General features: G+C 41.3%; 1 protein-coding gene across 2 annotated transcripts in view; it reads right to left on the bottom strand.

Annotated features, from left to right (window-relative positions):
- Positions 1 to 20745, bottom strand: part of LOC121944723 (spermatid perinuclear RNA-binding protein-like) — a 141576-nt gene that overhangs the window by 59874 nt on the left and 60957 nt on the right. For both annotated transcript variants that reach the window (XM_088076304.1, XM_088076303.1), the window contains exons 6-11: positions 18710 to 18834; positions 14793 to 14888; positions 13541 to 13652; positions 9297 to 9394; positions 5345 to 5438; positions 4952 to 5020 (exon numbers count right to left, since the gene is read on the bottom strand). In XM_088076304.1, coding sequence (XP_087932430.1) covers positions 4952 to 5020; positions 5345 to 5438; positions 9297 to 9394; positions 13541 to 13652; positions 14793 to 14888; positions 18710 to 18834 — 594 coding nt within the window. The remainder of the gene's footprint in view (positions 1 to 4951; positions 5021 to 5344; positions 5439 to 9296; positions 9395 to 13540; positions 13653 to 14792; positions 14889 to 18709; positions 18835 to 20745) is intronic.

The raw sequence follows: 20745 nt of genomic DNA, 5'->3' as shown, positions 1-20745 counted from the left end.
GTGCTGACGGTCTCCATAATAAATACTTTTATTCCCTTCGCTGTAAGACCAACTTTGGCAACTTTGTTAAAAAAAAAAGTACTTAAAGGGACAATTCACTTCCAGATATAAAACAGGTATTTTACTCTCATCTGTAGATCTGTAGACCCCCCCCCAAAAAAAATTTCTAATTCATAATAATATTAAAGTGATTCACACTGTGATTTTTTTGTGCTTTAAGTATATGTAAGGTGCCAGAGTGCAAAAAACAGCATCAAAATAGAGTTTGTTCATGAAAAAAAGTGCCAGTGGAGGATCCCCCGCGCCCCGACAGAGGTCCTAGCTAAGACCCTAACGTCCTAAAATCCTACAAACGTCCTAATATCCTGGAAATATCCTGAAAACCTAGAAATGTCCCAAAATCCTTAAAAGTCTTAAACTCACAGAAATGTCCTAAAATCACAGAAACCTCTTTTAATCCTAAAGAAACATGTATGGGGCAGCTGTAATCGGCCCCTCGCCTCAAAACATAAAATCTTAGCAATTTCCCAAAATCAATAGACAAACATTCTGAAATCCTTGAAACATCATAAAATTCTACAAATGTCATAAAAGACGTAAAATGTTCCAAATCCTTGAAATATCCGAAAATCCTACAAACTGCCGATGCGAGCGCGCTGACGCAGAGTGATGGCAGCGACGCAGCAGGTCGACTCGCATCCTTTAACTTTAGCCTGACATCCGAAAACTCGCGCACAGGCAGCCAAGTCCTGAAGACAGCAGACGAGTGTTTCTGCTACGTTATACCGACGTTGTGTTTGTCACGACAAAAAAACGAACACGTTGATTTAAACGATCACATTTTGTCTAGAAAATTATACCTGAGCGCACATCTTTAACATATCAATAAAGACAGTGCTGTGATAATGATTGTAATGTCAATTTTCTCCATATGGACACCCACAGATGTCCTCTGTCCAACAGGTGTCACTGAGAGAACACTTACAGCTGCTTCTACACACACACACACACACACACACACACACACACACACACACACACACACACACACACACACTGTCTTTGTCCTGCAGTCAGTGTGTGTAATGACTGTGAGGCTCTGACAGGCACTTAAGACTCAAGAGTGGTTCACTATGAATATGGATGGAGACGCTGAGTAAAGAGATGGATGTGAAGGTGCTGATGGACAGGTGCTGGGAGGAGGAGAGGGGGAGGTGTTAATGCACCGTGTGTGTGTGTGTGTGTGTGTGTGTGTGTGTGTGTGTGTGTGTGTGTGTGTGTGTGTGTGTGTGTGTGTGTGTGTGTGTGTGGTGGGAGGCGGTGAGATAATTGCGAGGCGGCAGCCGGCAGTATTAATCCCTCTCTATCTCTGCCTCCCGTCACCTTCTTTGAACTGGAAGCAGATGAGAGTTGCCGGGGACGATCGTCCCAGTGAGGGACGATTTAATTACTGTGACACCGACAGACAGGAGGGAGGGAGGGAGGGAGGAGGAAGAGGGGGGAGATAGAGAGAGCTGTAACCACATACTGTATACCAGGGATGCTCAATTTGCTTTGTTGGGGGCCACTTCTGCAAAATGACAGGAGCCAGGGGCCAGGGGCCAGGGGCCAGGGGCCAGGGGCCAGGGGCCAGGGGCTCACAACAGCTCCACACGTTTCTAGGACTTAAGAACATTTCTCACATTTTAGGATGTTTATAACATTTTAGGACCTTTCTGGGATTTAAGAGCATTTCTACGATTTTAGGATATTTTAGAGCATTTTGGGACATTTCTAGGATTTTAGGACATTCCTCAGATTTTAGGACATTTGTTTGTGTTTAGAACATTTCTCAGATATTTTGGACATTTTTGGGGATTGGAGGACATTAATCTGTGTTCAGGACGTTTCTCAGATTTTACCAGAAGAGCAGTTATGAACTCCTTTGGAAAAGTATTCGCTTAATTCTTTTGGCAAATCAGCACCATTAAAGGTTTGCAGAAGTAGCTACATGAATGCACCGAAAACTGTCACCAGATTACTTTAAAACGGAATAAAACTTAAAACTGTCACAGTTCTGGAGCATCTTTTTGCATTATTTCTGCACAGATGTATTTTTGACGGCCATCTGAGACAGCAATGTCGTCGAGGAGAGTAAGTCACTGACTGTAAAGTGATGCCTGCGTCAGACTGAGCTGCAGCTGCCGGCTGTGCTGGGAAAGTGTCGGAGCACTTCCACATCTCGCTCTCTGGAGCACCCTGACTTTCTCTCACACAGCGGCACTTCTCTAAAGCTGCTGGTTCTCTCTTCTTCTCCATATCAGCTTCTGCGGGCGATTCGTATCTGCCCTTAATAAACTGCATTACCCAGAGAGCACTGAGGGCGCTACGCAGGACACCCGGCGGCACGATGTGACGCTCTCCTGTTCTCCTTCTCTCCTGCCTGCTTTTCTCACATCTGAGTAACGTTACATTAAAATAATATCGGCCTGCTCCAAAAGAATGACGCAAAGAGAACATCATCACAGTCTCAACACGACACAGCAGAGCTTCGAAAGTCAGATCCTTCGTTACTAAATGCAGAACGGGAGCAGCAAACTAAAGTTAGAGCTGTGAAGAGCCGGGATGCATCCATTTATCGATTTATTATGGGCGGTTATTAGCTTTGGCATCGGCTGACCGGAAATTTAGATGACATTTCTCTGATGGCAGTAGCTAATGTTTTTTTTATTGTATCACATCATTTTTGCACCGGCTAAAAATCAGGGCTCAAGACTCAACAGTGAAGTATGGAGGACCGCATATGTCAAAATAAAATAAATAACAATATAAAAAAAATACAAATTAGTGAATTATGTATGTGTTAAATAAATGAATACAGAAATAATTACTTTGCCAAATAAATAATACATAATACATTTTATTACTTTTTTCTATTGCAGTAAAAATGTATATATTTTCAAAATAAACCTGAATATTTGTAAGGAAATTTTCTTTCTCTCTAAAAATTTACATTATACAATTAATTAAATACAAAACTAAATGAATACAGAAATAAATACATTTTATTACTTTTTTCTATTTTCTGTGGAAATGTGTTTATATTTAAAGAAAATCTGCATATTTCTAAATTTCTTTTGTTTTTTTAATTTCAATTACTGTTTAATTAATTAATTATGGCAGATTTGGTCCTCCATAGCTCCGTGTGCCTGATGTGAATTTGTCCTCCGGTAATCAGTACAATCTTAGCTGATTTTATTGGTGTTTCTCCTCCAGTATCTCCTGATACTGATAAGAATGAGACTGACAGGAGACGCCGGAGCAGAATCAGCCTCTCTGTTTTGTCTTAATGAAGACTTGTTGACGGACAGTTTGACGTTGACATGAAGACAATGAAGCGCAGCCCTTCTTTTTTTCTCTGAATGCATCTTTCAGCTCCAGCAGCTTCATCTCATTTTTCTTCTTCTCTCACTCACAGCTTTTTTGGAAATCTGATAACTTCACACAATTTTCTGCTTCGAGGAAACGTTTCACTCAAAAAGCCAACGGCTCCTTGAAGAATTTTTACTGCTTATTTAACCTGTTTGGTGCGGCAGGTGATGCGGTGAGCGATGCCTCTCTGAGATACAGTGAGCTGCTGACAATTCAACGTGCTGAACTGGATTCCTAATACGATGCTGTGGAGATATCACACACCACCGCTGAATTTCAAACGCCGGCCAACAATGCAGCACAGTGAGGCGGCGTGGCAGAGTTTTTCTCCCTGTGATACAGAGATGGGAGTGAAAACCTCTGACAGACGCTTTCACCTGACAGGCCGACGTGATCCTCAAACACAGAGCGTCCTGGTTTCTAAGAAAAAAGCTGCTTTCAGCTCCACTGACTCACTTTTCCACCTTATACACACAAAGAGCCTGTCAGAGAGTACCCTGTTTACAGTCACACACACACACACACACACACACACACACACACACACTGAACGCCACAGCTTTTTGTCTCTGTCATTAGCTACATCTGAGCGACAAAATCTTCAATCAATATCCACTTATCTGCTGTTAAGAGACAAACTCTTGGTTTCCTCGCGGGCACTGAGCCTGCACGAGATGTAATACACTGAAGACACCAGATATCGTGTCTTTACGTGTCATAATTTACCGTTTCCACTTTTAAAAAATACCCAGAATACTCTGTTTTCAGCTCTTATGACAGCAGAGAGGCATCTTAAAGCCTGAAACATATGAATGTACATTAACTCCATTCAGGCCCTGTCAGTAAAACGATAAATGAATGAAATCATGACATCAGAAAACTGTAACGTTATACGAAGGACCAAATGTTTGTGAAAATATCCCTGCTATCAACAGCAGAACTGCCTGGAGTGAAGATTTTGGGGTCCCACCTGGATGATAATAAGACGTGGAGAAACATTTTGCTGAAAGCAAAGAAAATCACGTTCGATAAAATCCTATGAGAAACAATTTAAGATCAGAATTCCAGCGATTCAGTGTAAATACGATCCCGTGTGCTCCTCGTTACGCCAGAAATGTAAAACTAGCTGCGGGACTCAAAGCCATCTTACGTGGTCGTTCCCTAGAGCTGTTTTTAAAATATGTTATGATTCGGAGGCTTTTTTTATGCTCACAAAAAAATGATTTACTGATTTACAGACGTCTCTTTTCCAATGTAGGTCAATGGGGAAAAGTCTTTCTGGGTCAGTGTGCGTCATGTGTCCGACTCAGCTGGTCACTTTGTGAATTTTGAATCTACGTCTGGAGCACTTCTGGAGGCTTGGAGCAGCTCTTCTATGAATAAACGAGCCTCGTGTCCATGGCTGTATCCTGATTTTCTTAGTACATCTATGGATGAGCAGGTGGGCGGGTACATCGCGGACAGTAAGACAATAACGTATAATGTTTTAGAAAAAACAAACTGTGATTCTTTCAAACAAACTGTCGATGGTCAAAGTCACCTTTCATCCTTTTGATGAAGTCTCTGTCGTCTGAGCCGACGTCCTCCCGAAGCCTCTTCTGACAGCCGCCTGCAGGGAGCAAACAAACACACTGATCACCTGAAACTACAACACACACACACACACACACACACACACACACACACACACACACACACACACACACACACACACACACAGCATTTACCACATTAGCATCATCATCATTAGTCAGTCAGATCTTTACTGCAAACGTGCCAAATGAACAACATAAATATAAGCAAGAAAAAAACACCAGTGCGACAATCGGACATATTTAGTAAACAGCGAAGAAGTGAATGCACATACATATACTGTACACACACACACACACACACACACACACACAAACAGAAAACCCAAGTGAACACACACCTTCTAACAGCCTCGGTGAAGGCTTGCTGGCGGGAAGAGGATCCATATTCAAGACCTTGTAAAGCTGTCCAAAGGCTAGGAGGCGTAACGCATGCTGAAACACACACACACACACACACACACACACACACACACACACACACACACACACACACACACACACACACACACATCAGACAGAATAAGGGAAGTCACTGTATTGGTAATGCCGTGTGCACTCGGAGGAGAAGAGGCAGCGGCGATAGCGTTTATTCTCTGATCAGCTTTAATTATCGGGGAAACTTGTGCGAGCGTTTGTGTAAACCAGCTAATTCTGCTGGGGAGAAACTTCATGCATTATAGAGAGAGAGAGAGGAATAAACACTCAGCGGCCGAGCAGAGCGGGAAAAAGAAAAAGAAAGAAAAATATTCCCAGAGAGCAAAACAAAGGCAGAAACGGAGAGAGGGAGGAAAATATGAAGTGGAGAACATCTTCATGTTTCTGAGCGCTGAGCCCACAGTTTCCACCCGGGGGCAGACTTTGTTGTTGTGCAGCAGCGGCGGCGGCGGTGTCGGTGTGGGTGTGAGCGGGAAAGAGTGTTCCCACGCTCATTAGGTGGCTAATTAGGCTGCCAGTTCGTCAAGCCGGCGCTGCACTGAGGGGCTGCTTATCCGAGGTCAGAGTCCGGGCTTCTGCGGCCACTCAGCTATTTATAGTGCTGACGTGAGGCTCGGGGCTCCGCCGGGGTGGCCTCGCTTTAAATAACCCTCCTTCAATCAGACGAGGGGGGGTGGGGGGGCAGAGTCACTCGTTCAGTTTCCTGGAAGAAGTGCTGACTTTGGTGCAGTGGGCGGTGTGAGAGTGCATCCCGGCGGATGTTTCAAGGTCTCGCGAGCCGCTCGGCTGAGCTTCAGCTGATGGTTACGCTCGGTTAAGTCTGCGGCTGCTTTTATGGCAGAGAAACAGGAAGGGAAGCTCTGTGACACTCAGGGGGGAGAGATGTAAAAACAAACCCCACAAAGTGGCAAATGAAAGACTCAGCATCATGCATGTTACGTAAAACGTGTCTAACATCGGAGCACACTTTACATCCGTTTACCTCCACTCAGCCTCTAAACCACACGCAGGATTTCTAGGCTGCAGAGGCGGGTCCATTTCTGGGTTTGCCGGTCCACTGTATTGATGTATTAAGAAAATCTGGATACAGCCATGGAGGCGGGGCCTCATTTATTCCTATGAGAGCTGCTCATTGGCGCATGCAGCAAAAGCTTTTTTTCAGAGTATAAAATACCTGAATCTACGGCCCACGAGGCAGGCAAACTTAAGTTACCGGCTCCGGCACACTCGGCCGCGCTCGGCTGCCGGAGCTGGTAACTTTTGCCCCGGAAGTGCGCCAGGCTCTGATGCAAAGTTTACAAAGTGGCCAAAAGTGGAATTACACCGTTCGCGTCGCTCACGTGATGCACACTGACCCAGAAAGTTTTCATAACGAAACGTTTTTCAAACATCTGTTAATCAGTGGACAATTTTTTGAGCATCAAAATCTCCTCGAAATGACTCATTTCACAATTTAGATTTCAGCATTCCTGTTCAATATCATTTGAAAAGTCTAAAAGAGACGCAAGATTAAATATTTTAGATCGCCATTCAGCTAGAGGCACTAATCAGTGGCTTCAGCAGTGGAAGTGACCCGCTCGGCAGTCGTGAGTCTCGAGCACGCTGCTCCGTGGGTCAGCAGATTCAGGATTTTTGCACAATTATACACCCAGAAAAAGAGCTTTTCTGCTTCACACCAAAGAGCAGCTCTCATGAATGTGGGATGAACGCGGCTTCGCCTCTGACGCTGTATCGAGATCTCCCGATACATCCACACATTCATGGTAACTTCTGCCAGCGGAGCGACTGACTTCCGCTTTAGCTTTTTGTAGTATATATGTATATATAATATATTTATTCATTCCTGTTTTTCTTATTATATCTTAATTATGATATTTTATTTTATTATTATTTTCTTTTTTTTGCTTATTTTAGTTAATTTTCTTTTGACTCATTTCTTGCTATTTTTTGGATCATGTCTTGTTAAGCTGCTCATTTGCTCAGGTTTCAAAGGTTTAAGATGAAGCAGCTCCAGTTTTTGCGGGTTTTTGATGATTTTTGGATGCTGGTTTTATTCGTGCGCGAGCGACTCGCTCACCTGTGGGACCAGTTCAAACGGCCCCGAGGCCAGAGACAAGAGCCCGTTAATTGAAGCTTTTAATGTCGGCGCCCCGGGAGCAGAGAGGATAATGGAGATGGGAAACGATCCTATCTTCCTTAACAGCTACTGACAAAGCGCCCTCGAGCAAGGCAGTAAAGCTGCAGTAAATTAAAAACAGAAGTATCTCGTCAGCGTAGCGGAGCTGCAGCGGCTGAACTCGTATCTCTGTGAAACAGGTGAGAAAAACAAATAAAAACTGGATTCTTTTGACAAAAGAGGCTTTACCTCAAACCTCGGAGCCGGGTTTGATAAATCGAGCCTGAGGAACACTTTATTGTTGAATATATTGCACACGGATATTTCAAGATATTAATATTTTCCTAGAAGCACGAAAGAAAATATTCTCCAGGCAGAGAAAGGACCGAAGTTTTATTAACAGCCAGAATAAACAAACGGCCCCGCTGACTTATAACGGGGGTCCGTGCTCGGCAGACTGAGGGGCATCTGAGGCGCTCTGACTGGTTATTATTTATTGAAATAAAACCAACAACCGTTTATTAACCCTTTGAAATCTGGATCGGCATCAGTTTTCTTGTGCCGCTTTCAGACACTTTTCACAAAGATTTTAACCTCTGAACTCTCAGCACATTGATCAGATTTTGATCAAAAACACCTGGAAAAAAAGCAATCAGCAACTGGACATGACAGATTACTTAAAAACCCTGTTTTTGACAGACAAGAAGATGACCTTAAAGTTAAATGGACTACTAAACTAAACTAGGACTAATACCAAAAAAAAGATATATTTGTAATTATCATAAGTATATATTTAAAAAAAGGTTACAGAAAATTATACTATTATTATTATTATAATTATTACTTGTATTAAATATTTTATATTTATAATTTCTTTTTTTCCACGTCATTTGTTGTATTCTTTTATTTTTATTTTTCTTATACTAATTTTACATCTTTTTTTTGCAAGTGTTTACTAATTTCAAACTAATTTTTCAAAGGGTTAATTTAAGGTTATAGCTATAAAGTTTTATTAAAAATGTTTTGAATGTGCCTCGGATGCTCTTCAGAAACCTGGACTCCCAGTTTTACTTGACCTTGACCTTTGACCCCCAAAACCTTAGCAGTGCCACTGTTGAGTTCGAGTGGACGTTTGTGACGAAAACAAAACGCTGCCGGCGACGCATGAAAGTCCACGAGCACACTGAAGTAAGTTTCACATGTGAAATATTCTTTTTAAAAAATGTAAAGTATCTTGTACCTTGAGTATTCGATTAGCCCAGTACTTTTAACTCTTAAAAATACTACTTTTATTTCATATAGAGGTAGATGTTCTTTTTAAGTCTCCATCTTCGGTTCTCTAAACACCGATTCTGATTTTTGATCAGCGACAGACTTTCTCTCCCTCGTTTTCTTCGTTATATGGACAGCTTTGTTTGGACGGAAACTGCTGCACAACAATTTTTTTAATTAAACGAAATAAGACATTTAAAGTCGTTTCATTGGGGTTCAAAGAAACTGTGATGTCCCTGTCAAATAAAGACAGGAAGTAAAATGAATATTGACATTTTTTGAGAAAATGATCTGCAGATTAACTGAAAATGAAACGATTCATCAGTTGCAGCTCGACTATAATGCCAGAAACACAGCTGACGTACACGTTTATAAAGTCGAGGAATACTGATTTCTCGGTGTTGAAATCTTACTTCCCTCAGTGTTTTACTTTCATCTCGAGGGGCTGATGGGTAAAGTGGACTGACCTGTGCGCTGTGTGTGATGGCGTCCGCCTGCTGGGTGCTGAGGTCAGACAGGACGTCTGTGGGTTCCCTCTCACAGGGGTCGTGAACTCCTGGACCTCCTGTAAACACAGAGCGCAGCGGGTTGTGACTCAGACAGAAGAAGACCTCCAAACAGCAGCACACACTTTGAACCTACTTTAATTTCCCCGACAGGAAAACACACGGAAATAATTGACCGCCTCCTGCTGCGAGCGCTCTGAATGCAGCAGCGGCTCATCAATGATTCACGGCTTTCGGGGAACAACCTGCCGTTTGGGTGCGGAGGGAAACCCTGAAACACGTTTAAAAACCCCAATCACATCATCACAAAGGTGAACTCGCTGCTCTGCGCTGATCAAACGTGGGAACTGAAGGTTTCTCACAACAAGAATTCAAAAGAGAGAGAAGAAAGCAAAGAAAATAGGAAACGTTTTCTATTTTGACTGCTCTGGAATAAAAGAAAACCTCAGATGGTAAACACGACACCAGTGATACTCAAGTTACGGCCCACAGGAGAAAATGAGCCCAAAACATTTTCTGATTTTTTTTTTGTCCTTCAGTATACATAAGGTGCCAGGGCACGTAAAAATAAAACCTGAGAAATAAAATAAAATCCTACAAATGTCCTAAAATATTCGAAATTTCCAAAAAACCTACAAATATTCTAAAATCGGAGTAATGTCCCACAACTCCAGAAAAAGTCCTATAAATGTCTTAAAATCCTATAAATGTCTAAAACTTACTAGAAATGTCAGAAAATTCTAAAAACATCCTAAAATCCAAGAAATGTGCAAAAAACCCAGAAACATCATAAAGTCCAAAATCTGAGAAATGTCATTAAATCTGAGAAATGCCGTAAAACATACTAAAACCATAGAAATGTCCCAAAATCCTAGACATGTCCTGAAATCCTACAAATGTCCTAAAATCTGAGAAATGTCCCTGAAATTTGAGAAATGTCCTAACATCTGAGAAATTCCTAAAATCCTAGAAATGTCCCTCATTCTGAGAAATGTCTCCTAGAGACATGTACGGGGCTGCTGTGACTGGCCCCTGGTAGTAAAAGTGGCCCCCCGGCAGAGCCAGTTGAGTATTTCTGGTGTACACGATACAGAGTGGTGACGTTTCTCTAAAATCCTGCTCACTCCACCGGCTTCTGCTGAATCAAACAGTTCAGTGAAAGCATCATTCATGCAGCGGTGAATCTGCTGGGAGTCTCTGGGAGCTCAGAGGGGATCTGAGGGGATCTGAGGGGATCTGTACCCCCATTAATGCTCTGTGGAGCACTATAAGACTGAGTGTAGGTGATACTACACTGAATCACTGCTGCGGCTCCGCAGTCTGCAGCTCAGGCCGTGAATCTTCAGGACACCTGAGTGTAAAGAGGCTGCAGCTGAAAGCCAGTTTATCCTAAAATACTTTCATTTCAGATGTTTCCAAATGTTTCTTCTGAGAATAAAAAGCTGTTTCTGTGCACATTTCTGCTTCTTGGTCTATTTGCCTGCTTATATTTAAAGCATGTTATTAATCCCTCGGCTGATTCCTTTCTTTTTTAATTTTATTTGTTATCAGCGGACGTGACGCTGCAGAGAGAAAGTGGAGCAGAGTCGCCTCATGTTGCCCTCCAGAGAGAGAAACGTGTTTGTATTGTTGCACAAGTTAACAGTTCATACTGGAAGTGAATGTCAGGCAGCACTTTCTGCAGGTTTAGTGTTTATTTATTGGACTTTCCCAAATTTTATCTGAAAAAAAAAAAATGGAAATAAAAAGCACAAGACTAATTGCCAGAAGAAAATGTTGGCACTGTACATTTCTGCAGACTTTGGATATGGTTTGTCTGTTGGCAATTATATAGTGGATTTACTAAAACTTTACTTCCTAACAGTGCTGTGGTTAAAGTCTGGTTACTTTTAGGCACAAAAAAATTGTTGTTATAGTTAGAAAACAATTGTGTTTTGGCTGAAAATGCCCAGTTTTGGAGGCAAAATCTCTGCAGAAAAAGCAGCTATGTTTCTGTACACAAAAATAATTGCTTTTTGTGGCACCATCCTGGCTGCAAAATGAGCCACATATTCCTACAAAACACCCACGCTGGGGGCTGAAAAAACAAAGACTTTTCCCGTGTGGCAGAAAAGCCACAGGAAACAAAGTTTCGGTCCTTTAAAAAACACCTGTTTAAAGGCAGAAATGTGGCTGGAAACTGATCCAAGAGACCCTAAAATATGCCCAAGCTGGGGGGTAAAAAGTTTCTGAAAAAACAGACTTTTCTCTAAAAAAAACACCCATGTTTGAGAGCGGAAAAACCACAGGAAACAAAGCCGCAGGTCACTAAAAAATGCCCATGTTTGGGGCTGAGAAGCTGCAGAAAAGAGTCATGGGTCCCTAAAAAACACTCAGGTGTTTACATGAGGGAACAGCTTGACTTCCAGTTGAATTATCGGGGAATGTTGGTCAGACTAACATGTTTTTATGTATTTTAAAAGTCCAGTTTTAGTCGGACTAACACAATAATTCGACTTTTTCTAACATCATGTAGAGTCATTGGAAGCTGCTGTCGCTCCACTTCATCTCAAACACCTCGAATCCCTCTGAAAAAGTGCTTTTATGGTCAATTTATGATCAATTCACTGTTTAAACTCTGTGATCACAAACATCAGATCATCATTTTAATATTGTGTCATACTGCAGACTTGAATTTCTGCTCATTTCAAAGTCAAATTTTTGATCCATCCTTTTCTTTTGAACAGAAGGAGCCACGCTGCTCTTCAAGCGTCCTTGCTGATTACGATTTCAGCGTCAAACTTTGTAATTTCATTTGGCTGCTGTCCGCAGAGTCTGATTACTGGATCCATTCACCACGCTCGCCTCTTAACTGATGACGGCTCGCACGCGTTCATTCGGGACAGAACGGATTTCACCATTTACAAGATTAAAAAGTGTCGAACGTCTCAGAGGGCACGACGCAGTCTGCCTGCAGGAGGACCTCGTTAGTTTGCCACAATAACACCTAAAAACTGATGAATCTGCGTATGTGTCCACAGTCTGCTGTCAGAAAAATAACCTTTATATTCTACTTTTAAAGGTCCAGTGTGTAAGATTTAGGGGATATATTGGCAGAAAGATAATATAATATACGTAGTAAGTCTGTTTTCTTTAGAGTAAAATCACCTCAAAATAAGAAGTGTTGTGTTTTTGTCTGTTTGTTTGGTTTTTATCCTCCCCAAAGCCAAAAATAATTTTCCTTCAGCCTCTCTGAGTGTTTCTGGATAAATACATGAAGTCCCACATGATCTGTTCAAGGACCATTGGAGATTTGAATATAAAAATAAATTCTAGTATATAATATTTTTTACAGTTTCTAGCAGTGATAAATGATGTTATCTTGGCAAACCTGCAGGTTTGGAAGGTGTATTTTCTCTAAAAACCACCAAAAATTTTCTAAGAAAAAAAAAAATCACATTTTTTTTACAAAAAAAAAATCACATTTTTTTTACAAAAAAAAAAAATCAATTTTAAAAAAACAAAAAAACCCCAATTTTTTTGGTGATTTTTCCTTTCAAAACATTTGAAGGGAAAAATCACCAAAAAAGCCGACATTAAAAAAAAAAAAAAAATCACCTTCAAGGCATGTTGTCTTTAAAATCAGTGGTAAAATAAACACAAGATACAACCATTTAAAGTTGGGCACCCCTACAATAAGCCAAAAAAAACATAAGCCCCGCCCCTATACTTTAAGAATATTTGATATGTCTTCCCCTTTTTGCAGCACCCTCTCGCCTTTCATAAATAATGAACAGTCCCTAATATTGATACAAAGCCCTGAATCTAATAATCTGTCCATAGCTATACTGTTTCTGCTCAGTACTAATTACTAACAACTAATATTTTTACATCACAATTCATAATTAAAGTTTAAATAAAGTTATTAGGGTAAATAAGTTACGCCCCCACAGAGCTCAGGGCTAAGTCCCCCACGTCCTAAAGTCCTATAAACGCCCCTGGTTCTCCACTTCTTCACCTGAGTTTGTGTATTTCTATAAACTGTGAATCTGCTGCCAATAAATTTCACATTTTTTACGTTTGGTGACCTTGATGTTAAAACAGTGTTAAACCAGCCCTGAGCTCAGAGGACAGAGTGTAAATGTGAACAACAAACGGCGCTCTGAGGCCGCTCTGAGGCCGCTCTGAGGGCGCTCTGAGGGCGCGGTGACGGCGCGATCACTGACCTGGAAGGAAGATCCCTGAGGCGATGCACTCCATGACGCGACGCAGGGCCTCGCCCGGACCCAGCGGCCGGTTGCAGGTGGCGATGGCCTTTTCACAGATCAGCTCCAGAGGCTGCAGAGGGCGGACAGACAGAGGACACTCAGCACAGACTACATCAATTCCAGTCATGAGTCCGGTCCTGGGACACGTCCTGCACATCGACACCAGGCAGAGAAAACTGTCTCACCACCTGGGACATAAACTCATAAAAGTCCTGTTTTCCATTCTGCCCGAGTACACGCAGCCAACGCTGGAGGGTTTGTAAACTCTGCTGCAGGGAAACTCAACGCGCTTTGCTCAGGGGCCACTTCTGCAAAATAACAGAAAGCCAGGGGCCAATTACAGAGGCCCCATACATGTCTCTAGGATGTGGGGAAGTTTTAAAGATTTCAGGACACTTAAAGGATTTCACACATTTCTAGGACTGTAGCACATTTATAAGATTTTAGGATGTTTCTTCAGTTTGTGGGACAATTTTAAGGATCTTAGGATGGTTACAGGATTTTAAGATTATTCTAGGCTTTTGGAACATTTCAAGAATTTTAAAAAAGTTCTAGGAACTCAAGACATTTCTAGGATTTTAGGACATTTCAAGGATTTTTGGATTTCAGGATGTTTCTATAATTTTAGGACATTTCTGTGATTTTAGCAAATTTCTAGAAATTTCAGGACATTTCTGAGATTGCAGGACAGTTCTAAAATTTTAGGAAATTTCTAGGATTTTAGGATGTTTCTCTGATTTAAGGATGTTTCTTGGGTTTGAGGATATTTGTAGGATTTTAAGATATTTCCGGGATTTTAAGATATTTCCGGGATTTTAAGATGTTTCAATGTTTTTAGGACATTTCTAGAATTTTAGGACATTTCTAAGCCTTAAGGATATTAGGGGCTTAGCTAGGACCCCTGTTGAGGTGTGCAGGGGATCCTCCACTGGCAATTTTTTTTTCATAAACCAGCTCTATTTGTATGCTGTTTTATGCACTCTGGCACCTTATGTATACTTAAGTATATTAAAAAGAAATCCCAGTTTGAATCACTTCATTTTTATTGTGAATCAGAAAATGGTTGTGGGGGCCTCGGGGGCCCAATGGGGGCCAAATCTGACCCTGCGGGCTGTAAGTTTTTTGTCGCTGCTCTGCAGTTTGCTGAACTGAATCTGCTGTTGAATGTGAGCTCTTAACGGCTCGTTCAGATTCTGCGGTCGTCACTCACCCATCCTTTGAGAGGCTGCCACCCAGCCAGTCTGTTGCACATGTCTCTGAAAATCCTCAAGATGATGACGCAAGACTTGAGATCTGTGACTCTGGCCTGAGGGGACAGATGGACAGACAGACAGACAGACGGACAGACAGAACTCAGTGACAGCTCGCAGAGCGTTTCAACAAGACGGCAGTCGGCAGAGCAGCGCGCAGCCACGACGCTTTACAGAGAGATCTGCAGCGCTTCAACTGGCATTTTCATGACCCTGAAATTTCAACACGCTTCTAAAACCAATGCAGGAGAGTGAATTTATTATTAAACTTGATTATTTTCAGTGTTTGACCAAAAAGTCTTTCTGTTGGCAGAGATTATCTGAGGGGAATAAACCACTGAAGCAAATAAGAGACACAAGTATTTCTATTTTAAATGATATATGAACAAACTTCTCTGTAAAATACTTCAGAATACAGAGAGGAACAGATATGGTTCGAAGTTTCGAAGTTCGAAGAAGTTTGGTGAAGGTTTTTGTCTCAGAGAACAAGAAAAAACTTATTTTGAGAAAACAGCCTTAAAAGATTCATATTTTAAGGAATCCTATGAGAGGAACCCTGTGAAAAGTCTAATAATAGAAATATTTTTGTTGGTTTTTAGGGGAGACACCCTGGTGAACGGGGTACAATTTTTAACATCAATATCACCATTAAATTTCCCCCGTTGAGTGCTTCTAGTAAGAAAATTACTAGTTATATTACAAGATCTATGAAACTTTATGTTTAAGTATGCAAACGATGCATTTTCTAATTAATTATGTGCTGATTTGCATAAAGTTCCAGAACAGAAATCTGAACTAAAATAAAGACCTACATGTATTTATAGGTTTTTTTTGCAGTAGTCTGACAGAAGACATTTCATGGAAGCAAAATAACCCAAAATTGATCAATGCATGAAAGAACAGTTTTCACCTGAGGTGTCTGCTTACATGAATATTTATAAGATACAAAATACATATTGTAGGGAGTCTTTATTTCGTTCATTTCTCTCAGTTGTTAGTACATTTGAACATTTTTGAAAATCTCCTGTTAAAGTGAATCAACTTGTTCTTGATGTTTTTCTTTATATGTGCTGTGTTTGGGGTTCAGTGTGAAATGCAAACATAAATGTCTTTTCTTGTTAAGTCCTCTTCCCCCCGCACTCAGCTGTGAAAAGCTCTCAGGAGATTTCTGTTCTGCACATTTGTTGTGCGTCTTTTCTCCCTCCACGCTTTGCCTCAGAATAGGAATTAGAGTGACTGCTGAAGCCGTGACGGTTCTGTTAAATGTTTGACCTCATGTGAGAAATGTTTCACTGGACATCTCTGCAGCTTAGTGGCATGAACATCAGTGAACAAAACTTTAAACGCAACTCTTTTGCTCCTGTTTTTCACAGGTTTATGTAAAAGACTGAAGACTTTTTCAAGCACTTAGTAAATATATTTCTCTCAAATATGTCCACAAACTTCTCCTTTTCCAAAATAATCCATCTACCTGAAGGATGTGGCTGATTGTCCGGCATCAGTACTGCATGTACACTGCAGCGTTTGCAAGTGTTCACTGCACAGAAACAATGATTTTATGTAATTTCAGTCGACTGAGCGGTCTCCGATTGATGATTGGAGCCTCCGACTTTCAAGGGGCAGCTCTAAAACTAATCCTGTTGAAATCTCTGACAACCAAGTTGCAATAAATTCACCAAGTTTTGTTTTAAATCACCTTCATTCACCTTCCATTTTAAAAACCATGGCCAGTGTTCCCTCAGATATCATGGTGTTCAGATACGTTATCAAAAGCTCATCGTCGTAAAACATTTTTAAAATGAAATTATCATTACGTGTAATTCATGATGTTCAATCATTTCCTTTACACTTTGCATTGCGTTCTCTGTACTTTTTTTATTGAATTTATGTTTAGTGACTGCTTACTTTTTCTGCTGTTTGTTGTCATTGTTTCCTCATTTTTATTATCATTTTCTGGTGGGTATCTTAATTTAATGCAGGATTTTATGTAAGACATGCATATATAAGTATTGTGCTTCTGTCTATACCTTTTCAGTCCTTATGTCCATTATGTACTTTATGCTGCTATCTAAAAGGAAGACCTTGATGAATGTCAGGAGACGGGATGATTTTGACATTTATGATGATTTTAGCCTCAAAAACAAATTATGCTGGAGATTATTGACATTTCAATTTGCACTGAATGACTATTCTCAACAATGAGGTGGGTAATTTAATCAACGTTCACTTAAAGCTCGCAGTCATGTTGGACGAGATGTCACTAATTGCATCTGCAGTTATTACGTCTGCGGAGCTCCTCGGGTCGAGTTAGTCCTGTCTGAATCCTCGCTGCGCTGCTTCACCTTCAGTCCACAGTGCAGCCCTTCACTCTGATATTATTTGGCATCTCGCTCTTCTTCCCTGAGGGAAGCTGCTCACTGCTTCACCTGACCTTGACTCTCCTGCTGCCTCCTGAGCAGCAGAACAACTCTCAGTTCAGTCACAATGAGTTGCAGCTCATCGCCAACCGGCCTTGGTTTGAATCTCGTCTTGACCTTCAGACTGCTGTATTCTTCCTCTAACATTTAGACGGTCAACATTTCTAAAGTTTCTGTTTATCTACAATCATTCATTACTTGACAGTTAATGTTTGCACACACAAATGCTAGATTCTCACAAATTTTAACCAAAAAAATCAGCATAACATTTAAGCTGCAAATTATAGCTGCTGTGTAGCAATGGGTGGCACATTTTTAGCAGCAAGTCACAGATGAAGTGAAAGACAATAAACAACTCTGCATTAGAATATCTATTCTGCATCACATGAGGCTTAAACCTCAACCTCAAACACTAAGAACAAGTCACTATCTCAGTGAGCTCTATGCCGAGAGAGAAACCAGAGATGGCTTCATGTTATGACTGAGCCGACCACCGGGGGCAGGATATCAGCTGTCTGTGCATGGATAGGCAGATTTCAAACTGCTGCCAAAAATTCACTCATCAAGACTAAATTCTGAGAATTTGCAGACTTCATCTAGACAACACAGAGATGATGATAATACGTTGATTTGCTCCATAAGTGAAAAACTGATGTTTAAAGATGCCATTTTTGCACAGACTGCATTAGTTTACACGAGGGCAGAATTCAAAATGCTGTCAAAAATTCAGCTTTTTTTATTAAAATTCTCAAATGTTACACACTTAATCTTCCACGGCAGCTCTTTTTTTCAAGAAGCTTTAAGATATATTTAGCAAGAATTTGCAAGTATATGTGTACAGCATCGTTTACAGTCAAACATTTTGATGCATTTTTGATAAATCAATAATCTGTGTAGATGGTTTGTGCAGGACAGTCTGAAGATGCACTGTAGCAACTTTGTGTGTGGATATACGTTTATTTAGTTTTACAGTTTTTGATAGGAAGACGGATGGACTTCATAATTTGTAAAAATAGATGTCACAGCACTTGTGGTAACATTAGCTCCACCTGCTATACTAAGCAGACTAAAAGGCAACTTGCTGCTGAAATGTTTTTATTTAACGAAGAAATAGATTTTATGAAATATTTAGAGGTTTTAACATGCAACGTCAGAAAATAACAATTCATAAAATCCTTCTTTCCACATCTGAGCATTTTCAAGACTTTTGAAAGATAAATTTGGGTCAATTTAATACCAATTAAGGCCTTTTTGATTTAGAATAATAACTTCAATGTCTTTTGAGACTTTTTAAGGATCAGCGGGAACCCTGTTGATATGTGACTGTTACCTTCAACACATTTTTGCTGTTGCACATTAAAGGAGACACAGATGTGATGTCTAGAGACGGGTTGAACAGTGTTGCTGCCAGAGTTTACAGACAGTGAGAGCGATTGTGTCGTCGGCCCAGCTGTGCTCACCTGGAACCACTTGGCGTGTCGGAGCGAAGCCAGCGCGGCCTGGCACTTCTTCCTGTCCAGGACGTCCTCCGCCTCCTGCTTCTCCTCCTGCTGCCTGTCCTCGCTGTCGTCCCGATGGCCCTCCTCTGGAGAGACGGACAGGATGAGACGGGACAGCATGAGCGCGCTGAGCTCCCGCGCTCACACACAGACACACAGGCAGCAGGGTCGGACAGCTAATTATTAGGCAAACCCACTGATCTGACCGAATGAGCTAGGAGGGGGAAATTTGAGAGAGTCCCTGATTTTTTTTTCTGGGAGAGGGGAGTTTCTCATGCAAAAGGCAGGATCTTTCAGAACATTAGGCGAGTTTCCATTTACTCTCAAATTGCGCAAATTGAAATTGCAAATATAAAATGCGCCTGATGGGAAAAAAAAATATGCTTGCATGAGGTCATATTTCAAGTGATTCAAAAAAGCCATATTTTGCAAAACTGCAATGGAAAACCCTTTTTAGTCTTTTCTAGGTCACATGATGCTTTGGCTATGTGCTGTCAGTAGGAACTGGCTCCCTCATGATGCTGCAGGAGCTACACGAGCTGTTATTGCATCACATAACTCTGAGAAAGTTGAGCAGATCATCAGAAAGTTTTACATTCACAATTCCTCTGTGAAATCGTGGACTATCAGCTCCCAGAAATCCCTCATACGTGGCCGCTCCCTCGTATAAGGGGCTCACCTTTCCATCATGTCTCCATAACACGCCTACGTGGCCTTGGATTGGAAATACTGACGGTTAGTTTGGTGGCTGCAATAGAAATAAAGCTGCTAATGTTTTGAACATCCATCGCCATGGTTACTGGGATGTTATCATCAGAGGAGAAGTTGCAGAACATCACTCAATGGAAACACAGTCATCTGGCAATTGCATTTTATCGACATTTTCGCAAATATTGCTTAATTTTTGCACAAATCTGTAATGGAAACCCGCCTATTGACAGGAGGAACCGGAGGAGACGTGAGCGCATGCCGCCCGGCCGGAGTCTCACTCTCGATGCAGATCAGTGGCTGGAGGCGATGGAACACGCCAGATTAGTGTGTTATTTATTATGGCGCAGGACGAAAATGAGAGCATGGCAACGACTCGGGAGCAAAAGCCAGATTTAAGATTAAAAATAACACTTTGTTTGAGAAATACTGGCTCAGGAATGCCTGAGATTTGGGGGGAGGCGGGGAACCGTGGAGACACGTTCTCCTTGAAGAGAGAGAGAGAGAGAGAAATATTTTAAAAAAGGAAGCTCTTTCTGCAGTTTTCTGGGGCGCCATGCTAGTATTTTCACTCTTGCGGGGTCGGTCAGATGTTTATGTTTGACTGAAACAGTCTCTCCACACCGGGTTCCTGTGGGGAGCACTCCTGCCATGACTGGAGGCCGAGCCATGGGAGAACGACAGCAGAAGAAGAGTGACAGCAGATGACAACGGCAACATAAACATCTGAGAGTGAGAACGCCACCCTGGAAAGAAAGTGAAGGCTGTTTGTTCTCGGGAGCGGCTAAGGGGAGCCCACTGTGGGACGGTCAAGCAGACGGACAACAGGGGCAACAGACTGCGGACCGCACCGCCGAGCTCCGCGCTGACGCCTCACGGGACATCAGTCAAACACTGGGCCTCATGCAAGAAACGACACACAAACACACTCTCTTATTTTTGTTTGTATCCACGATTTGTTCTGATTTTGTTGACTTTTGGGATTCATCAATGTTTTCTTAACTTTGCTCCTATTTTAAGTTGGATTCAATTTTTCAAATGTTCAAGAGCACTCGAAAAATAAGATAAAAACAAACAAATTGTTGCCACGTGTGAGGAAAAAAAAGCTTTACATTTGAGAGAGGCTTAAAAAATATATATTACATTAAAATTTTTTAGAATAACATTTTTATATTTGTCAAAAGACAAAAAGAACGATGCTGCTGATGATTATTATTATTATACTGTACCTTACCCTTTAAGTCTTGCATTGCTGTTTGATTTAATTCAACCATATAAAAAAAAATTAT

This window comes from Plectropomus leopardus, chromosome 4 (genome assembly GCF_026936395.1).
Source record: "Plectropomus leopardus strain MGB_pleo_1.0 chromosome 4, ASM2693639v1, whole genome shotgun sequence".
Classification (NCBI taxonomy): Eukaryota; Metazoa; Chordata; class Actinopteri; order Perciformes; family Serranidae; genus Plectropomus; species Plectropomus leopardus.
Note: the sequence above shows the minus strand (reverse complement) of the source record. Positions and strands in the feature narration are given on the sequence as shown.